Source organism: Beta vulgaris, chromosome 3 (assembly GCF_026745355.1).
Source record: "Beta vulgaris subsp. vulgaris cultivar EL10 chromosome 3, EL10.2, whole genome shotgun sequence".
Taxonomy (NCBI): Eukaryota; Viridiplantae; Streptophyta; class Magnoliopsida; order Caryophyllales; family Amaranthaceae; genus Beta; species Beta vulgaris.
In genome coordinates, this window is record NC_079204.1 from 55,581,984 (window position 1) to 55,603,295 (window position 21,312).

Below are 21,312 nucleotides of genomic sequence, written 5' to 3' on the forward strand. Positions count from 1 at the left end.
GTTGCCCGACATGCGGCCAGCCCAAGACATAAACAGGACAAAACTACACCTACTCAATTAGACTGGTCGCGGCTAGATTATCCGTTGGGTAGATTAGCTCGACTGAAAAAAATCATGTCTTTATTTGTTTCATAAACGAGTATTGTAATTCTCGTTCATTTAAGGTCATGGATTATCTTCTTTTTATGTTCTTGAACTCATTAAAAAGTTGTTTGATTGAAAAGCTTATTTAGTTTTACCACTTAGCTTTCTAAAAAAATTTGATTAACAATCAAATTATTACCATTTTACTATATAAATTTTGTATTTTGGATATCCACTTTCTTTAGGTTTGTAATAATTTTTAATATAATAGACTTGTTTATAAACTTAACTTGATTAATACACAGAAACAAGCTCGTACGATTCCTAAAAGGACCAAGCTTGAACAAACTTTTGAACTCAAGACATAAGCTTGGCCTTTACTATGTCAAAAGCCTGAAAATGAGCAAGATAGTATTTTAGTTGGACTTGTTTACGCCCTTAAGAAGAAGCACTTTTTTCTGTCGATAGGTTGAAAACAACAAATATTTAGTTTAGTTATACCCGCCTATCTGAAGAAAAAAAAAAAGAGGCAAAGAAAACAACAAACAAGAGATACTAGAAAGTAAACCTATGGAGAAGGTCGCAAAGCTGAAAGAAAAACTAGTAGGTGTTCACTCAATCAATAGACGACCGGTTGCTATCAACTCAATGCATATAGGCTAATATGTTCGTATCACGTTAAAAGATCATATAACTAACATGCTATCTTCACATGTGAGGAGGAACATTGTATTCCCGAAAACACCTAAGATATCGTAAAAATGCAAACACCATCAACAAGTAAAAAAAAAAAAATCCAATGGCTTATATTTCATTTTTATTTTTTGACGGAAAAATCCAATGGCTTATACCGTTATGTGACATCATTTATTTATGTTTTAAACAAATAAGAGATGGATCTAGTAATAGCTCACAACAAACATGTAACAACTCACAAGAAAGGAACAAGTGGCCCCTCAATCATGAATTATATATGTGGATTGATACACAGCTAAATGCCTAAATGCTAAGACTAAAAAATGCTCCTACAACCAAATCAAGCAGGCTCTTCTTGCTTTGTTAGTATGTCATGGGAATCCAAAATCTGGACTTCTGCCTTCCTGTAGCTCCGATTTCGCTGCCCAACTAAGAAGAGCGGCTTTTTTCTAAGTTAACGCTTGCAACCAACGATTCAGAGACAAAGAACTAGCAATACTCCTCAGCAGCTCTTGCAAGGAAAGGCTTGAAAGTCATTACCAGTCCAAGAAATTCGACCACGTTGAGTATGAAAAATACCATGTGAGTTCCTGAAAGCAACAATTTACCAAGCAGTATCATGAGTTGCACATTGTGGCAATAAAGAATAATCACGTCATGGTGAAAAATGAGGAAGCAATACAATGACAATAACATAGTTTCTCCATCTCACAATTGCAACTAGAGCTGGTTATTGTTATTTGTGCAGGTTTAGGACGTGTTGGCTAATAACGACCTTTAGCCCCATTGAAAAACCCTGCACATTAACCAGGCCTAATTGCAATTTGCAACATAGGAAAACGACATGGATATAAAAAGAGTGAAAGGTCTCGGTGTAGGCCACATATATAGAGTAAAAGCTTACCGAAGAAGGTATGTTATAATCAATAAGTGACATTTAAAAGAGTTTTGTATACGTTGCAAGTAATCAGGGACACTGCAGTACTTTCTGTTGGAGAACATACCTGGAAGGAAGCTAGCTGTCTGACGCGTTTGTGCCCAAGAGAGACTGCAAATAGGGAACTCGGAACGTTAGAACGATTCTTTCGCAATATAGTAAGAGCTGATCTAAATGCATACCAACTATGCACATAACAATAAGGACATGACTAGATTTCCTAACTCATCTACTCGACAATAGTATTTTTGGTAATTTAGTCGATAAGAGCATTTCCGTCATTTCCATAGTTGTTATGTCCATAGGTGTTGTGCATTAAGACTTTCATATAATAGATGTTATGAGCTTTCCAAAGTCAAAATGTTACACATCCAATTACAATTTGCACTATGTAGGCAGGCAAGTCATTTCACTCTGCATGTCCAAGCAAAGCAAAGTCGCCAAAAGAGAACTCCGGCCATCATTTAAAGAAGACAAACTAACATGAATAATGTGCTTATATTGGATCCTCTGATGCTTATCATCAAGGTAAGGCCCAAGTTCTCTTCACCTGATTCTAATTTGAACTAAACTGAATTTGCTGATAAAATCTGAATTTTACTATTCATCTAGTATTCACTAGTTTTCAGAGGTGGATGTATATTGAACTCTCAGTAGGCATGTATGTATCTACCCCAAGATAAGTCAATTTGCTGAGTTGAAAAAAAAAAGGTTTCAATAATATGCATCAAACACATACATATGTAGGATTTGTAGTTTGGAAGTGAAACTATTGGTTAGTTGAGAGTCTTGGGACCACTAAAGGTTCAACGTGCTATTCTTCACTTGGTATTGCTATTAAGGCTGGCAATCACGTCGGCTTCGTGTTCGAGTCGATAATAAATGGGTCAAAAATCCCTCAACCCAAACCTAACCCATCTAATAGACAGGTTGAAAAACTCAACCCTGACCAACTAACACAACCCATTTAATAAACGGGTTACCCATCTAACCCGTTTAATCATAATTATCATTATATTGAAAAATAATTATTTTTGTAAAAACTAAATGAGCAAGTCACTTTTGAAAGTATGCATGTTTAGAATGTCTCGGAATGATTATGACTTATTTTAGCGAAATTTCACTTTTTTTTAACCAAATTTTAGACTTATCAATATATTTTTTCCGAGAATCTTCTATATGTTTAAGTTAGCAAGGTCAAAGCAAGTCATTTTCAGGTCGGAAATGTCAACCTAAACCTAAACCGTTTAAGTAAATGGGTTAATCATGTCAACCCATTTACTTAAATGGGTCAAAAATCCAAACCCTAACCCACTTATTTCGGGTTAGGTTTGGGTCGGATTCTTGGGTTGAGTCAGCTTTTGCCCAACCCTAATTGCTATGCCTTGCCTCTGGTCTTCTTCTATCAGTTGCTCAATTGTAATGTCCAATGGACAAGGTGAATTCTGATCTCCAGAAGTTTAATTATAATTCAATTGCATAATCCATTATTCCAATTTCATACAACAATAAATTTAAAAAATTCTCATTTTCAATTGTACGCTCTTCATTTACGCAAATTCTTGTGTATTAAACAAAAATGGCAGGAGTTACAAAAATAAGATGAACAGTAGTACACATGCTTATCGACAAATGTCTCTTCTATTACGAAGACCGCCGGGACGTTAAAAACGTCTTGAAATTCATTGCATGGTCAGTTCCTGTAATTGTATATACCCTGTTTCAAAATCCTAGATCTACCACTGAGGCAATGAGTGTTTTTGTATGTATAATAATTTTTACCTATCTGATGTTTACTGAAACTTGTTTTTAAAAACGATGAAGAGAACAGGGCCTTATTTACTTCAACAAAAGGAAAGCAGCAGAACAACCAACAGCAAACACATCACTATACAGATATTAGATCATCTCTATTGCATCATTTACAAGTTATATGCTGATATCAACGAGATCACATTGACTTGAACAACAAGGAAACTTACAGGGATCCAGCTCCAGCAGGACCCAATGCTTTGCATAAAGACATCATACTTAGAGAAAGTCCATTTGCAGCTCCTCGTTGATGTTGGCGCTGGTGAGGGACTCGAAAATATTAGTGAATCCAACTGGCTTTATGATGACCCAAAAGAAAAAAGCAGAAAAATTGTACTACAGAATGAAGAATTACCACAGCTCTATTTTGCAGGAGAAACAATCCAGTAGTGATCGATATCTGTAATTTTAAGAAATCAGAGAATACAGAACTCAGAGGCTTATTCACGTACCATGTACATTGCAAAGTCACTAGGAATAATTCTACTTGAAGATAATATACATACCGAAAGCACATTTTTCAGTGCAGATGCAAGATCAACCACAATTGAGAGAGTCGTGCCTCTTAAATTAGCAAAGAAGGGATAGCCCGACAGCAGAGCAATACTAAGAACCTTCAAGCCAGAACAGCAGCAATTAATATACATAAGTGGACTGCAAGTTCTTCCAATGCGGGGGGAAGAAAATGATAAAACTAAAAAGTCATACCGCTCCAACACGTGAGACTGTGATTGGCCCAAGTTTTCTCTCCAAGAATGGATAGAAAAGTAGTTGACAAAATAACAAACCAAATCCTACAATGATTATATGAACGCGTCAGAGAAACAGTATGCTTAAAGAACATCAATGTTGATATAATTATTAAGTTCTCAACTCATTTTCCATCAGAAAATCTACAAAAGAGAATAAGTCCTAGAAAAGTTTGGGCTATAGTTTGCTAAATCAGTTGAAAGACAACTCAGATCTCAACTATCCAAATGACTGACAGTGCTATACCTGCTACTGCAAGAGCTTGACCTACATCTTCCGTCGCCAAACTTAATCCTCCAACAGACCTCGGACTTACAGTCCACAATGAGAATATCTGAAGAGAATAAAAATTCAAACATAGCAGTGAGATCATTATTAATTAGAATAATACTGTATTGAAAGATATTCATAAGTTGGGGGTTGCATATCACAGCACCTCAATGTACGCCATATCATGTAGCTGGAATACACAATATAGTATGACAGTTGACATTAAAGGCCAATTCTGAAGAAGGCTTAGCCAAGAATTTTCGGTATCTTGCAATTTTTCAGAGTCAGCATCCTCTATATCATGAGGATGATCCTGGACTTTGCCATCAGTAATAGGCTTGCACGTATGCAATGTTTCCTGGACAAAATATTTACCAGTTAGAAGGAAAGGTGATCATATAACACAAGGGAGTACATTTAAAAGAGACCAAATTCCACTTGCCAGTTCCAGTGGAAAAACTCAGAAATATCAAGCTAAAAACATGAAAAAGAGAGGGAAAACATGCTCAATACAAAATAAAGATGACATGTTCAATAGAACTAATATAGTGATCTGCTATGTTACACAGACTCTTGTGTCAAATGCGGATATGTTCCCAAGTGTCCGACTTGGCTATTTAGAAAAAGAAATTTTATGAAATTAGCCCCAAATGAAGTGTCGAAGTGGAAACAGTAAATACAAAGGTCCCAGTATCAAAATCAGACACTACATGAGGTGAAATGAAGGTGAAGACATTAGTAAGAGACAAAGAGATCATACCGGGAGCCAAAAGCAGAGGATTGATACACCTAATGCAAAAATTGATATTACCAGCGAAACTAAAAAGTACGGGAACCTACAAATCGCAATTCAAATTGGAAGCAATTAATATCAGATAAAGTAAGTGATTCAGCTAGAACAATTGACAAAATAAAGAAACAAAATGAGGATAAACAAAAGAGGGGGGGTGGGGATTCACCTCCCGAATATTGATTCCTGAGAAAATACACTTGGAAATTTGTCTGCAGGCTGTTATAAAGAACATTGATAGATAAGAAGACATGGTGGGGAGATAGAATAGTTCATTTTGAAACAACTAAAATTTGACGAAATACAGGGACATATCAGAAGTATAATAGCATACACACATATATCAGAGTATACAAATGAACTTCATTTTAGACTCTTAGCAGAAAAGAATAGCACCTGTGCGAGATAACCACCAAGTGCTGGGCCTATGACCAAACCAATGCCCCATGCAGAACTTAACTGAAACAGATTGAATCCCCATTCAACATCGCTCACTATCAAAAAGGAATTGCAACAACCAAACAAAGTTTATGTCCATACCATTGCCACTCCCAAAGCTTGATGCTCTCTACGACTAACTTCAGTTGCATATGCCTGGCCAATGAGTCAAAAAGTTGAAGTAATCTTAGAAGTTATCTCAAGAAAGCGCTAATTGTTAATATTAGACAAATGCATACAGGGTAAGCAATGAAATAGTTAAGAACAAGTCAAATAAACAGTTTGTAAACCATAGTGAGACTCCTCGCAACAGAAAAGGTCTGCAAAATATTGATGTCAAAATGTACTTGTGTTCTTCACGCTGCTCAAGAGATCGGCCATAATTATAAAAAAGAAGCATGAATTAAAATTTGTAATTGTGCACATAATTTGCATATTTCTTAAATTGTAGATACCTATCCTGGAATTTGGGAAAATGAATCGTGTTCAATCTTTGGTACAGGTCAATTTTGGGTTATGCACTAATCTTATAGACTTTATTATGATTAAGTAATAAGAAAATTTGGTCAAATTGGGTTATGCTCGGGTTGATTCATGCTTGTGTCATGTCAAGATCAGGCTTCAGTTTCTCTCAAAAATTGAGTGTTAAGTTCAGGTGATGTTGTCATTTCGTCACAGAGATTGCAAGCTCTTGGAGGTCACGCAAGGTAATAAATAATCTTTGACGAGTTTTGCTATGCATGTTGTACAAGGAATATGCCATCCAAAGCATGTTGCAATAAACATATCTTGTGAGTACGAGGACCTAAGGAACAAATTTAATGTAGAACTGCATAACTACACCATAAATCAAGAGATATCATCCCAACCTCCATGTATAAACTTTGGAGAAATAGAATTACTAGGCAGTTTCAGAAGCCTTACAATTATGAATACACTTGATAAATACATGACATAAAAAATCAGATCTAAAACTTCATGATTTGATGTAAATATGTTTGTAACACACGAAACCATATGTATGTTGCATATAAGAGGTTATTAAAGACGACACTAACAATGTTCATCAAATGGGATGTCTCATGTCTACAAACTATCACAATTAAAAGCTGCTAAAGCCAGTACAGTCAAGTTCATCAACATTCTTAATGTATCACCCTACACTTTGCAACCAAGACAACTGAAGAAAATCAGGAAGGAAGCTTCCATAGCTAGTAAGATGAACATACCCTCATGGGACCAAGTGTGCCGCAGAAAGCTCCAAGAAGAAATCTTGAAGTAAGTGCCATCCAATAATTTGTGCTCAGGCCAAACATTGTGTTAAAAATCACTCTGAAATGAGTATAAGTCAAATCAAACTGTAATAAAGTTAGGAATCCAATTAACGTCTGAGCAGGGTAGATGGCAGGGGAGGGAAGAGTCGAAAGGCCTTACACAGATAATGTGCTAAAAATCATGACAGGTTTCCGGCCATAACGATCAGCCACAATTCCCCACAAAACAGCTGTCAACGTTCTCCCGACCATAAATGCAGATCCTTCAACATACAGAATGCAATCAGATTGCATATAAACTCCAATTGATATTACTAAGATTTCCATGCATTTCTGGTCCAAAATGTTCATGCAAGTGAATAACACTTACCCTCAAAACCGGCATAGAAACTAACATCTTCTTCCCGTTTTGCAATATTGAAGTCCCTCACCTACACAATACAATACAATCATCATACATGCATATATCCAGCATATTTTAGGTTCGGAATTATGAGACAATAAGACCTTCCTTCAAATGAATGTCCCTGATCCCAAAAGAAATTACATGTAGCACAAGGAAAAAATTACACTTACCATATAGTAAAGGAAGGGAAAGATGGATGATATCGGCAAAGCTGAAACATCAACAACACAAATAGGTACATTTTAGAATTACAATGTAAAACCTAAACAAACAAGACGCAAATATAATAAGGGGAACATAAGGGACATATGACAATTCCTAATATTGACATTCTCTATACAAGTAAAATTAGTGGAAAAGAACAAAATTTGATTCATTCTATCAACCACATTGCAAAAACAAAATTTACATCAATCGAGACCTATTATCACCTTAAAACAATCTTTCTAGTCCACATCAAACTTCCCAGATACAAGAAAAATAGACCAAAACATAGGTCTTTCCAAAATGAAAAACTAGCTTCTTTTTTACGCAAATCATAAAAAGACATGGAGATTTTGAATTTCAATACCTAGACAAAAGAAGAAGAAGAATCAACAATGAATTTGACATCATTTAAAATCCCAAGAACACAGTTCTAAGAAAACAATAATTCCATAATCAAATATGTCACTCAAATCAAAAATTTCCTACATATTGTAATTAATTAATCATTAGTTGAAAGCCACACAAGTAACAACAAACCCAAAAACAGCACTCACCCCAATACCACCATAAAGACAAAGATGAACAAAAACAGTCAAAATTAAGGTACCAAAGTAGCTTTTTTTAACCTCATTAACATGAAATGATTGGAGTATACAAATTAAAAAATACAGTAAATAAGCTTTCTTCATGAAAAACAACAGTAAACCCATCAAAGTAAGGTTCTTGCAATCATTTCCTCATAAAAGTATTGTTCTTTTAGATGCCAATCATGAACAAATCCCCAAAAAAATTCAAAACAAATAGGTTAAAACTCAAATTATAATCACAAACAAAACAAAATTCCAAGTACCCACAAAAGCAAAAAACATAAAAAATCAAAATTTACAGGAAAAATTGCAGAAAACAAAATAAAAAGAAAAGAGAAAGAGGGTTACAAGCACAAAGAGTGATAATCCATATGAAGAAAAATGGAATCCAAGGAAGATTTGGGTTTTCTGCTTTTCTCTTATCAATTTTACAACCTGGGCAATTCTCATCATCATAATAATAATTCTTGTTCAACAATGGCTCTTTGTTCTCCGCCATTATTCTCCCAAATTCTCAACAAAAATCTAATCTTTTATAAATAAACACTCTTAAAACTTTGTTCTACTCAAAACCCAACTCTTTTTTTTGACAAAAAATAAGAATATGCTGTAGATTGACACCGTTTCGGCGCTAATAGTCTAATACTATTGGAAAAGGTGGAAGTAACAAACACTAACACTAACACATTTATAATTTGTTAATTATAATATTTGGGTGGTACAGAGATCTACTTCACGTTTTCCTAGGAGCATGTCGTAGGAACTAGAAGAAGACAAGTGAATTAGACGTATTTTTTTGTGTTTGTTATTCATATACTTTCACTTTGCATGGATTTCTTTTATGATATAAATATTCCAAGTAGATGGGACTAGGGTCTAGGGGGATCCACAATTCTACATGGTCAACTTGTTTGTGCTAATTTTACTATTTTAGTTTGTTTTACTTTGGTTTCCATAATCATCTCCTCTAACAAAAATAGAAATTTGCCTCTTGATCTTCAAAGTTGACTAGATTCATGGTATATACTTAATGATTGAATTGTTTGGTTTGAGTGACAATATCTTCAAATTTATGTACTTGTGCTTATTAAGGTTTATAATAGGAAAAAATATTACGTTCTGATACCATAATAAACTGGTAGAGTCTAATAATATATAAGATTAGTGGAGTTAACTCTTTGAATCCTCTAATGTGTTTAAACTCTAGTGTGGTCTGGCTATCCTCTCATCACAATCCAAACATATATTGCTAAGTCTTAAGGGAAAAAAATACATATATTTTCAATGAAAGGTGGATTATTATAAATGTAAATCAAATAATTTTTCAAAACCTTCACACGGTTAGCTAACCTCAAATGGAGGTGCAAACCCAAGAGTCCCCACGACTGCTTTGACCATATTTGACATAACTAAATAATCTAACTTTTTAGTCAACGACAATATCAAAAGTGTTTCTCCCAAGTCCCAGAACATACTAAGGGTGCCCTCACCTTGATCCCCTATAGTCTTTTTATGTGTATGGTAATAATGACGTACGTGTTCGACATCGATAGTTATGGTGGTAGCTTTTAGCTACGAGAGTCGCTATTAATTGTGATAATAATTGTCAATGGTTGGTGTGCATCTAGCCATCTGTTGTCAAAGTAAGGATATGAAATATTAACGTTGGGTAAGATAAAATGTAACAAATCAAAAGCTGAAAAAAAAATTAATAAGGAATTTATGCACCAGTAAACGATACCCAATCAATTGTAGTTTTTGACATACATTATCAAAAAAAATACTTACACAACTAAAAACTATCTTAAAAAGCTTAGGCTGAATAGGACCTAAATATATTGTTGATTAATTTATAAATCAGATATTTGACATAGTATATTATTTTGAATTTATTATAAAATTACCATTAAATATGTAACTGTTCCCGAAATATACTAAAAGCGTCGATCACTTTCTAAATACTTTTGATTTAGTAAAATAGAAATTGGACCCTTTAAAAAAAGAGAAAATTAGTTTATGACATGAGAAACTTTTCAAGTTTATTTAGATATTATTTACTGGCATTCGTAATTTTATACTATTAGTTGCGACTTGCGAGAATGAGTCTGAAAATGAGGTTAAAAATATGATTGATCTTCTATTTGTGACCCAAACATGTACAGTATAAAACATTTGAATTCCACGTGTTACCTAAAAGGCTGAAGTTGCTGTACCCAATACTGATGTCTTTTCTTGGAACATCAACGTGAAACATTTCATTCATTTAAGATTGAACATTAAAAATGGATCATTCATCAGGTTAGCTTCACTAGCCGTCTCATGGTGACGTCTCATTGATTTTTGAAGGTATCAAAATAAGTATAATTGACGTGCGTGCGTATGAATCATTAGTTAGTTTTACTAGCCGTCTCATCGTGACGTTTCATTGATATTTGGAGGTATCAAAGTAAGTATAATTGATATCAAAATTCAAAGTTGATATCAAAATTTACTTACATTTTAATACCAAATAAGTTATTTTGGTAGTAGTATTAATTTTACTGACTTTTAATATAAGTTGGTATCATAGTGTACTTACACTTTGGTACTACTAAGAGTTACTTTAACATTGGTATCAATTTTAATGAATTTTGATACCAACTTCATGGGTTAGTCATTTGCCTTTTTGCACGAAATGTGAATAATGTCCCTTTGAGATGTCATTTCGACATCTCTGATGAGACACCAATAGTTTTTCATCTTGATTAACACTTATTGCTTTATATGGTTGTAATGATAATCCTAATTGTATTAGAAAACTAATAAATATATAAAGATATTTGATTGTCGAGATATTTTTTTTTACATAATATATTTGTAGACTGGAGTGAATATTTACATATGTTCTCATGAAATACATGAAGGAATATGTCCTTAGACATCCCAACAATTACTAAATATTTAATAGGAATTATATTATAAAGATAATAAAGTTAATTATCTTAGTACATCATATTTTCTTGCTAGAGAATAAATATGACTAATAGGACAATATTGATTGAGCCTATAACTAAAATATATTAATCCTGTGAGGTCACACATTGTAGCACAAGTTGGACAAAAGCAATCCAAAGATTCCAAACCCATTTAGAATTAGGGTTGGGCGGTCCAAAAGAAATAGGATGAGAATTAGTTCTCCTAACTAGTTATTAGCATATAACTCTTCTATTATAGATAAGATATAATATTAGGGTTTAAATGATCAATTTATTAATCAGTTTCTTTCCAGAAGAGAGAGATAGCAAAATCCTAAACTATTCCCTCTAAATCGGCGCCTATACCATCAAAAGCAAGAGAATTTATACTCTTCCGTTCTAGCAAACGTTGGTGTTCAACTGGTACTCGTGGACTAATTAGAGGAGCAACACTTGGAGCTCTAGGATCTTCAAAACTTGCATACAACAGGAAAATCACGCTACAAAAGTTTGATATTTAATCCCTATTAAATGATTCATGTATTTGATTATGTTTGCGATCCAAATTAGAAAATTATTTCCTGAAATACTGCTATATACATCTATATATTCCTAAACATATAAATTATATTACTCACTCCCTGTGTATTGCAACATTTCATCCGTTTGCAGTTTGCAAGGTGAAAAAGCAAATAGAATTAAATGTTACAATACAAAGGGAGGGGGGATAATATAATTGATATCTAAGGAAAAAAAATGTAAATTACTACACGTACTAGATGTGAAATCATATAGCAAGTAAGAATAACAATAATACAATTTATAGAAGTACATTTGAAACTAATATAACACAATTTCACATGATTATATTATTTCTTACATGCAATTGTCGAACTTCTCCAAATATAATCACGGAAAATCAAACAAGAAGATTAATTCGAGATAGAGAGAATTAAGTAATTTACCAGCAGTAAGTGTAATAACCCAGATGAAGAAAAAATGATGCCAAGGAATATGAGGATCCTGTGCTTTTCTTCTCTCAATTTGGCAACCTTTGCAATTTTCAATGTACTCCTTGTTCAACAATGGTTTTTTGTTATCCGCCATTTCTAATCTTCCTCTACCTTTTCTTCCTAACAACAAAATCTAGCAAGTTTTGGAAAGAAAAATATTGTATGCATATACTATAAAGTTTGTATTAAATGTACCTACTAACTAATTTATGCATCTTTTTATATTATGAGGGATGGACCGTTAGATGTAAGCAAAAATGAACCATAGTCAAGATTTTTTTTTTCGTGTTAGCGAGGGAGTATCTTCCACCGATAGTAGGGATAATCTTTCTCACTGAAGTCAATTTAATGAGTAGACCCTTTCAACTTTGATTGCTCTATTCACAAAAATAAGGCGGATTGAATCACTTACCACTTGTTTAAAGGAGAGCACTTATCACTCGTAACAACCAACTTTGATAGCCAAGAAAATTTATTGATGTGATTATGTTGGGTTTGGTTTGATAGTTCACAGAAGTAACATTCATCACCTGAAAAATATGTTAAATAAAACATGGTCCTCCTTTTCCACGAACCACAAAAATATAGTACGTTACTTGTCATTGCTAATTATCTGATGACAATTGGCTGAATGAGGTAGGTGCTATTTTTCTCCAATACAATCTCATACTCCCTCCGTTTCACAATATAAGGCACGCACGATATTCGAGGTCGAACTTTGACTATTAATTACTCTCAATTTATGTTGACAAAAAAATTTAAAAAATAATATTATTATAGAATTTTTCAAGACGAATCCAACGGTATAATTTTTATAATTTTTATTTAACGTATTTGAGAGATATTTGTGGTCAAAGCAAATTTTCGTAAAACGCAAATGACTTATATTTTGAAACAGAGGGAGTACTTTATAACACAATCAAGAGTATTTCGATGAGATTGAGTGATGAGCACATAGTTTTAGGGTGTGTTTTATTAAATTCACTACAAAAATAAATCAATTTAGCAACAGTAAAAAATTGTTGTTATTCATGAGAAATTTGTTGCTAACTCGCGTTAGCAACAAATTGGAAACAAAAAATAGTTGTTGCTAAAAGGCTTGTTTCCATATGATTTTAGCTACAAAATCTTAAACATTTTCGTTGCCACATAGCATCCATTGAAATATTGTTGCAGGTTGGTTTCTATATTTGGCGAATTTGTTGCCAACTCTAGTAACGAGTTATAAATGATTGTTGCGACTTATCGCAACAAATTATTAATGTTTTGTTGCTAGACATTAGTAACAAATTATTGATATTGGTTGCTAAAAATAGAAACAAACTTTTGATTGTTATAGAGTTACACTTTGACTAATGCACTCTTCATTCAACGTGGGTTAACCTTATATTTTTTGTTAATTGTTTGATAATTTGATAAATACATTTATGCAAATCAATAAAGAGAATGAGAGTCAGTCCACTTACAATTTTGAATGATATCTGCATACTGATACTAATAGAAATTGATAATAGTGTATGAAATTTCTTGATATATAAAGTGGTAGTTTGGCTAATCTTTCTTCGATGTGGGACACATTTTTAGGAAAAACTGATGTTATTTCAGCAACAAATAATAAAATATATTGTTTCCAACGATAACAAATCAAATATCTATTTCCATATTTGTTTCTAAATAGCAACATAATGAAAATATGATGTCATCTATCAACAAATCATAAAATTAATTGTTTCTAATGTGATCAACGAATGAAATATTGGTTTTGGTAATTTGTTGCTAAATGGAAACAAATTGGAAATATGATGCCATCTAGTAACAGTTAGTAAAATTAATTATTCCTAATGTCAACAGAGCCAAAATTGGTTGTCGTAATTTGTTGCTAAATGACAACAAATTGCAAATATGATGCCATCTAGAAACAACTAGTAAAATTAATTGTTTCTAATGACAACAAACCAAATATTTGTTGTCGTAGTTTGTTGTTATATGACAACAAATTGAAAATACGATGCTATCTAGCAACAAATAGTAAAACAACTAGTTTCCAATAGCAACAAATCAAAAATATGTTGCTTTTATTTGTTGAAAAATTAGAGTAAAAAACGTCACTTTATAATAGGTAAAAAAAAAATAATATATGTTGCTATCTATCAACAATTCAAATTTTTGTTGCCATAATTTGTTTCTATAATGCTCTAATTTTTGTAGTGATTATATTTGATTTATTACAATTTATTACAATTATTGGAACGTATTTAAGCTAAGGATGCGTTATGTACCTTTTTAAAAAGAAGTTTTATGATGTTCAATTAGATACACTACGAGGGAGAGGTGGTAGCTCAATAGAATATTAATGTATCATTTCGAATTTAAGACATTGCCTAGAGTTCGAATTCTCATTCCAACAATATGTTAAACAATAAACACAAATGATGGTCAAGGTAATAAAAAAAAATAGTGTTGTAACTTTATTAGTCAAAGCGGGTAAACTAATAAAGGACGAAGACGGTAGATATCGACATAGTGGATTGGATGGATGGTTTACTTAATCAAGCTTCTCATGGTGTTTGCATTGATTTGAAATATCAACATTAATTGTAAATTTGGGTTGAGTTTATCTTTCAGGGGTTAAACTAGTATTATGACCCGTGCATAACGCACGGGAGTATTTATTGTTTTATTACATATTTAAAGGAAGTCACATAATAACATTGACTTAACTTCTCATATTACACAAAATCATAAAATATAAAGTATGGGTGGTGATGAACAAAAGTTACAAATGATATTTCCAAATCAATTTATATGTTCGTGACACTTCCTTGTAAACTACATTTGGCGTACTTGCATGCAAACAATGTTCTTCATCCAAAAAAAGGATCTTGAGACCTTTTTTGCTCATAACTCTGAAAACGATAACATAAAATTGGCCATGGCTAAAAACATGTATTTGAAGATACATACCTACATGAGACAGAGTTTGTCGTTGACTTTTATTTATAATCACAGCAAAACAAATCATTAATTAAAGTAAATTGTCGTATCGGAAATCTGATAGGAAATTTAGTGAAGCCAAATGGGATTAGTGTCATTCTTGGAGTAAATATTTTTTTCTCCAATGTTGCTTTTGAAAATAACAGTAACTTCTCGTGCATCGTGCATATTGCACGGAAAATGTTTTGTCTTATAAATTGAAGATTTTAAGAAGTTTGTGTTAAAAATCATGGTGGTAAATATTAACTTGTGATTTAAGATTTCATAATCATGTATTGAGATTATTTTAGAAACTAACTTATAACATGTGTGTTCAGTAGATGATGTAGTTAATGCCATGGTGGAGCACATGACCCACCTATATTTTTGTAAAAAGTTGATAAAAATAGTATTTGCTCTGTCTATTGCTTCCCATAGAGTCTGAGATAAAATCGCAATTCGCACCACCAATAATACTCAGCCATACACCGGTTTCAGAAACCACTTATGGAAGTCTTATTCTACCTTCTTGCACCACTGATACATCATATTTGGCCACCCGATGGTAGCTGCCCACTTACTCATTATTTTAATTTTACACCGGTGCAAGTGCATGAGGAGTTTTTTCTTTTATAAATTTAAGATTTTATGTTATTTCTCCTAAAATCAGGGTGAAAATAATGATTATTATTAGCTGCCCACTTAGTCATTATTATTATTATTATTATTATTATTATTAGTTTGATCAGGGAAACCACAGAAAACGAATCTGCTAATGAAGGTTACAGATTCGGTCAAGAGGAAGAAACTTATAATATCGTAGCCGCTCATGGTTATTTTGGTCGATTGATCTTCCAATATGCTAGTTTCAACAATTCTCGTTCTTTACACTTCTTCTTAGCGGCTTGGCCTGTAGTAGGTATTTGGTTTACTGCTTTAGGTATTAGTACTATGGCTTTCAACCTAAATGGTTTCAATTTCAACCAATCTGTAACAAAGACTTAATGAAAGTACTCAACTAGAGAGGCCAATCCTTCTTCTCCTGCTTAAGCCAAGAATGCAAAGACACCAGCTACTACTATTGCGAGTTCACCTTCTCTCTTTACCTTTACTGCCTTATTTGTTGTTATTATTATTATTATTATTATTATCATTATTATTATGATTATTATTATTATTTAAATATATATCATTACTATTAAGTATTATTATTATTATTATTATTATTATTATTATTATTATTGTTGTTGTTGTTGTTGTTTCTATATATTATTTTGTTTATTATAGTTTTACTCATTATTATTACTATTATTATTAGGAGGAACATGATTTAGGTCAAAGCACAAATAAACCCACTTTTTTTAGCCCATAAACCAATCAAATCGCGTCAAGACGGTTTATGATTTAATTTTTGCAGTCCAACCCAATCATTATTTTTATTACTAAATGTTTTTATATTATTAAATCTAATTATTAAAATAGTAATATTAATTTTCTTCTTAGATATTATTGTTATTATATATCATCATCAAGTATTAATATATTAATACAAATAATATAAAATAATTATTATTAATTATCATTATTATCATTAATTATTATTATTATTATTAATTTATGATTATTAATATTATTTATTTATAACTATCATTTAAAAATATCCAAAATACTATTATTATTATTATTCATTATTATTACTTATCATTTAATTATTATTTAATATTCATATTATTCTTGTTTAACATATTATTTATATATTTATTACATTCAGTTTATTTCAATTTAATTTAATTTAATTCAATTCAATTCAATTCAGCTCTGATAAGTTCTGTTCAGTTCAGTTCAGTTCAGCTCCAATAAGTTCAGTTCAGTTCAGTTCAGCTGTTTTATGCCGAAGAGAACAGGCCCTGAGCCACTCTTGTTCCCGCTAACTACAATCCCTCTCAACTCCCTATCTTGCTGCCTTGCACTACCATTGCATTAGGCCACCCAGTGAACACCATTGTTTCCGATAATCTACATGTACCTTTTTTTGCCATTCAATTTGCATAAATTTTTTCTGTTGATTTTGTAATTTGTTGACGGATTTTTGTTAATTTGCTAGGAGGTAATGTATCGTAATGAGTTTTAATTGATAAAATTAGAAATTTAGATGGGTGTGGTGAATAACTTCAAGTTGTGGTACTAATGTACCCATTGGCTTGATATTAGCTAATCTTTAGGTTTATATTTGAAAACTCGTGTTTTGAGTATCTTGTATTAGTTCTTGATCTTTAATTTTATTATGTTTTTTTTAATGAAAATACATTTTTTTTTTTATGAATATGGTTTAAATCTCGGAAAATTGGATCGGAGTATTACCTCTAGAGTGAAATTAAACTTTTTATGAAGTTTTAAATTCATGCATTGATTATTGATTGAAATTTTGTTGTAGTCGATGGTGACTCATCAGCTGTAAAATCCTGGATCCACCACTAAATGTGTTATACGATTTTGACTTATGACTTATTTCGAATAATAAGTATAATACTCTCTTATATTATTTTCTTAATATATACTTAATTATTTGACTAATCACCTAATTAACTCCTAACTTTATTTAACTTAATAGTTGCCTATTTTTTCTCTTGTTGAGACTCAAAGAGTTCCCTAGTAATATTGTTTAACTGACATGGCATATATGTGGCAAAGAAATCAAGCTGCATGAAAAATGTCTTTTTTTTTTGCAAAATGGCCCGTGATCACGCATTAACATATGATAGATCCTTATAATTTTTTATTTTCGGTAAATCGATTATTCAGAGAAAAAAAGTTATATTTTCAAAAATAAATGTTGATATGTAAACCCCAACTCCCTAAAACGCATACATAATATTATATTATCTTACTGATTGTTTCTTTTTTAGTCAATAAGCACTACGTCAATTATATAATATATGCAAATTATTTCCTTGCTTGACAGAAGTTACATAAGCAAGTTATGATTTTTTTTTTTTTTGCATAATTTGGAACTTGGCTTTGCTCAATAAACGCAGTTCAATCTATATGATGATACATCCTTCCCTGGCTTTGCTCATATATCTTATAGATTGAACTTCGTATACACATCCTTCTAGAGTTGAATTCTCCCATTTAGTACGTAGCACATTTTGATTTTCGAACATTATAGTATAATTTATTATTAACTAATATGCTACGTCCCAATCATCATATAAATTATAACATAATTTTGGATAATATAAAATACTTGGTACTAAAAAGGTAAGATTGCATGTTTAATAATATAATTAAAATTATTATTTTTGTTCGATTTAGTTTAATATCAAATAAGTAGGAAGTTATATGCTTTCTTAATGCCTCGTATGGATAAAGGCCAATTTATTATCAATTTTGCTCATAATTTTAAAATATTATTATACTATTTATGAAAAAATGATAAATATCATAGAATATCGTAATAGAATGTACCGATCAAATTATACTCGATTGCTTTGACATTATTCTACCATGACATCAAAAAAAATATTTTGAGTTCATATGTAATACAAATAATTTACCCAAATTAAATGATCTCCTTATGTCTCTCCTACTTTATCTACAGTTTCTGCCAATCTCTATAATTATACGAAACATATAGAATATATGTAGGAAAACTGATATGTGGTAAATTGCTCCTTCCTTGCTAGCTATCAAAGAAATTTGGAAACCTTTCACGTTATTTTGTCAATATAAGATTTTTTTCCTAGTATGACGTTAATATATTTATTTTGTCAATAGCTCATTTAGTATTCCACATAATGCTGCAAGAAGAGAAAAGTTTATGGTTAATATGTCGAACCATTTATTAGATTCTCTAACACTATAGTTCAATCTATCTAATGAAAAAATATTGGCTTAACCCATTGCTTCATTAAGAGCTGAGGTTCAGATAAAATGACAACTTGCACTACTACTTGCACTCGTTAATGCAACCATTACCGCTCCCAAATTTCGTAGTCTTTCTCAACCCTTTCTTTTGTGATATAGTATCAATCAACCCATATGATGTCCGTCCATGTACACTTCATTGACTGAACATCGCGCATGTTATCTAAAATAAAATAAAAAAAAACGTGACAATTAATTGTTGTTGAACTAACACTTATAACTTTTGCAATCCTTGTTGTATTATAACTTTGTAATTCTAAATATTATATCTAAGAAAATTCTACAAATCAAGTTTTTGATTTATGAATGTTTTAACTTATATAGTATGATTAATATGATTACTTAAATGTTTCAATAATATAATCATCGATTTTATTACATTTGAAATAAACATACCTTTTTGAACTTATTAATCATTATTAAACCTTAATCGAATTTATTTGAACAAAATTATCCGAATTGATAAAACCTTGTTTTATGAGTACGTCGAACTGTATTTTTTACTTATTTTTGCTGAACTGACTTTTTCTGAACTTACCCAGATTTATTAATTTTTGTTAGATTTTATGTGAACTTATATGAACTTGACTGAATGTATTAAATTTTTTGTTTTTAATACGGGAAAAAAAATAAACAGAATGGTACTGTATCGTACTGTATACCACTTTGGTTATTCTTTTATTTAAGTTTGTCGAACCATTATATAGTTTCTCTAACACTCTAGTTCAACCTATCTAATGAAAAAAATTCGCTTAACCCTTACTTCATTAAGAGGTTCAGATAACATGACAATTTGCATTATTATGGCACTCGTTAATGCAACCATTACCGCTTCCGAATTCCTTAGTCGTGCTTAACACCTCTCTTTTGCGAAATAGTATCAATTAATCCATTTGATGTTGGTGTACACATCATTAACTGAACATCGCGCATGTATCCAAAATAAAAGATATGTGTGACAATTAATTGTTGTTGTACTAACACTTATAGCTTTTGAATTCCTTGAGACATTTATTTGTTACAAATTTCAATAATGTTACTCTCTTTTTACTTAATACATTTCTTATTAAGTAATCATCGACCAAAAATTACAAATACTACCTCTTTTTTCATATATCTTCTTACCTATAACTCTCAAAAGAGGATAAAGTTTGATGCAACATGTTATCAAGAATTAAAAATGCAAAAATGTTATATCAAAAAGAACGATATCAAAAAGTAAATTGTGTAGAATAAAAAAAAGAAGGGAGTATTAGAGCTATTGGTATTATAATCTAAACATTATATTTAAGGAAATTCAACACATCAAGTTTGGATTTATGATTGTTTAAACTTATATAGTATGATTAATAGGATTGCGTGAATGTCTAAATAATATAATCAATCGTATAATGTATCACTTTGGTTGTTCTTTTAAACAAATTAGTATTATATCGTATAGTGTATCACTTTGGTTGTTCTTTTATTTAAGTTTGTAGAAACATTTATTAGATTCTCTAACACTATAGTTCAACCTATTTATCTAATCAAAACATATTCGCTTAACTCATTGCTTCATTCAAAGGTTCAGATAAAATGACAATTTATACTAATACTGGCACTCCTTCATGTAACCATTTTTGCTCCTGAATTCCACAGGCTCGCTTAACCCTTCTCTTTTGTGATACAGTATCAATTAACCTATCCGATGTTGGTGTACACTTCATTGACTGAACGCGTGTTATCTAAAGTAAAAGATATGCGTGACAATTAATTGTTGTTGAACTAACTCTTTTACTTTTTGCAATCCTTGTTATATTATAACTTTGTAAATCTAAATATTATATTTAAGGAAATTCAACACATCTAATTTGGATTTATGACTGTTTAAACTTATATAATATAATATGATTAATAATATTGCATAAATGTCTCAATAACATAATCAATCGATTTTCTTAAATTTGGAAATAAACATAACTTTTTTAATTTATTAGTTATTATTAAACCTTAACCGAATTTATTTGAACAAATCTGAATTTATTATACCTTATTTTATGAGTACATCGAACTTCATTTTCTTCTTCTCTTTGCTGAACTGACTTTGTCTAGACTTATCGGGGGGTTATTAATTTTTATTAGATTTTATGTGAACTTATATGAATTTTACTGATTTTTTTGAACTTTTTTTTTTTTGTTTTCAATAAAGAATAAA

General features: G+C 31.3%; 1 protein-coding gene across 2 annotated transcripts; it reads right to left on the reverse strand.

Annotated features, from left to right (window-relative positions):
- Window positions 1–871: 871 nt before the first annotated feature.
- Window positions 872–12,331, reverse strand: LOC104889658 (protein ZINC INDUCED FACILITATOR-LIKE 1). 2 transcript variants are annotated; one of them, XM_010674930.4, is made up of 17 exons: window positions 12,171–12,331; window positions 7,628–7,668; window positions 7,422–7,482; window positions 7,212–7,314; window positions 7,007–7,109; window positions 5,880–5,933; window positions 5,736–5,798; window positions 5,509–5,558; window positions 5,310–5,385; window positions 4,716–4,907; window positions 4,526–4,613; window positions 4,238–4,323; window positions 4,036–4,143; window positions 3,885–3,929; window positions 3,700–3,788; window positions 1,785–1,828; window positions 872–1,370 (listed from the first exon to the last, which is right to left on the reverse strand). In XM_010674930.4, exons 1-17 carry the CDS (start codon window positions 12,310–12,312, stop codon window positions 1,270–1,272), a joined length of 1,446 nt encoding a protein of 481 aa, XP_010673232.1. In that variant the 5' UTR covers window positions 12,313–12,331; the 3' UTR covers window positions 872–1,269. The 2 variants fall into 2 exon arrangements, with proteins under 2 accessions (XP_010673232.1, XP_010673231.1); XM_010674929.4 differs by lacking the exon at window positions 12,171–12,331 and adding an exon at window positions 8,600–9,052.
- Between the last annotated feature and the right edge of the window lie 8,981 nt (window positions 12,332–21,312).

Coding starts and splice junctions, on each gene's coding strand:
- LOC104889658 (XM_010674929.4), bottom strand. CDS start 8,750: ATGGCGGAGAACAAAGAGCCATTGTTGAACAAGAATTATTATTATGAT. Junction 4,324..4,525: donor TCAAGCTCTTGCAGTAGCAG/GTATAGCACTGT, acceptor TAATCATTGTAG/GATTTGGTTTGTTATTTTGT. Junction 3,789..3,884: donor TCCTGCAAAATAGAGCTGTG/GTAATTCTTCAT, acceptor GTCCCTCACCAG/CGCCAACATCAACGAGGAGC.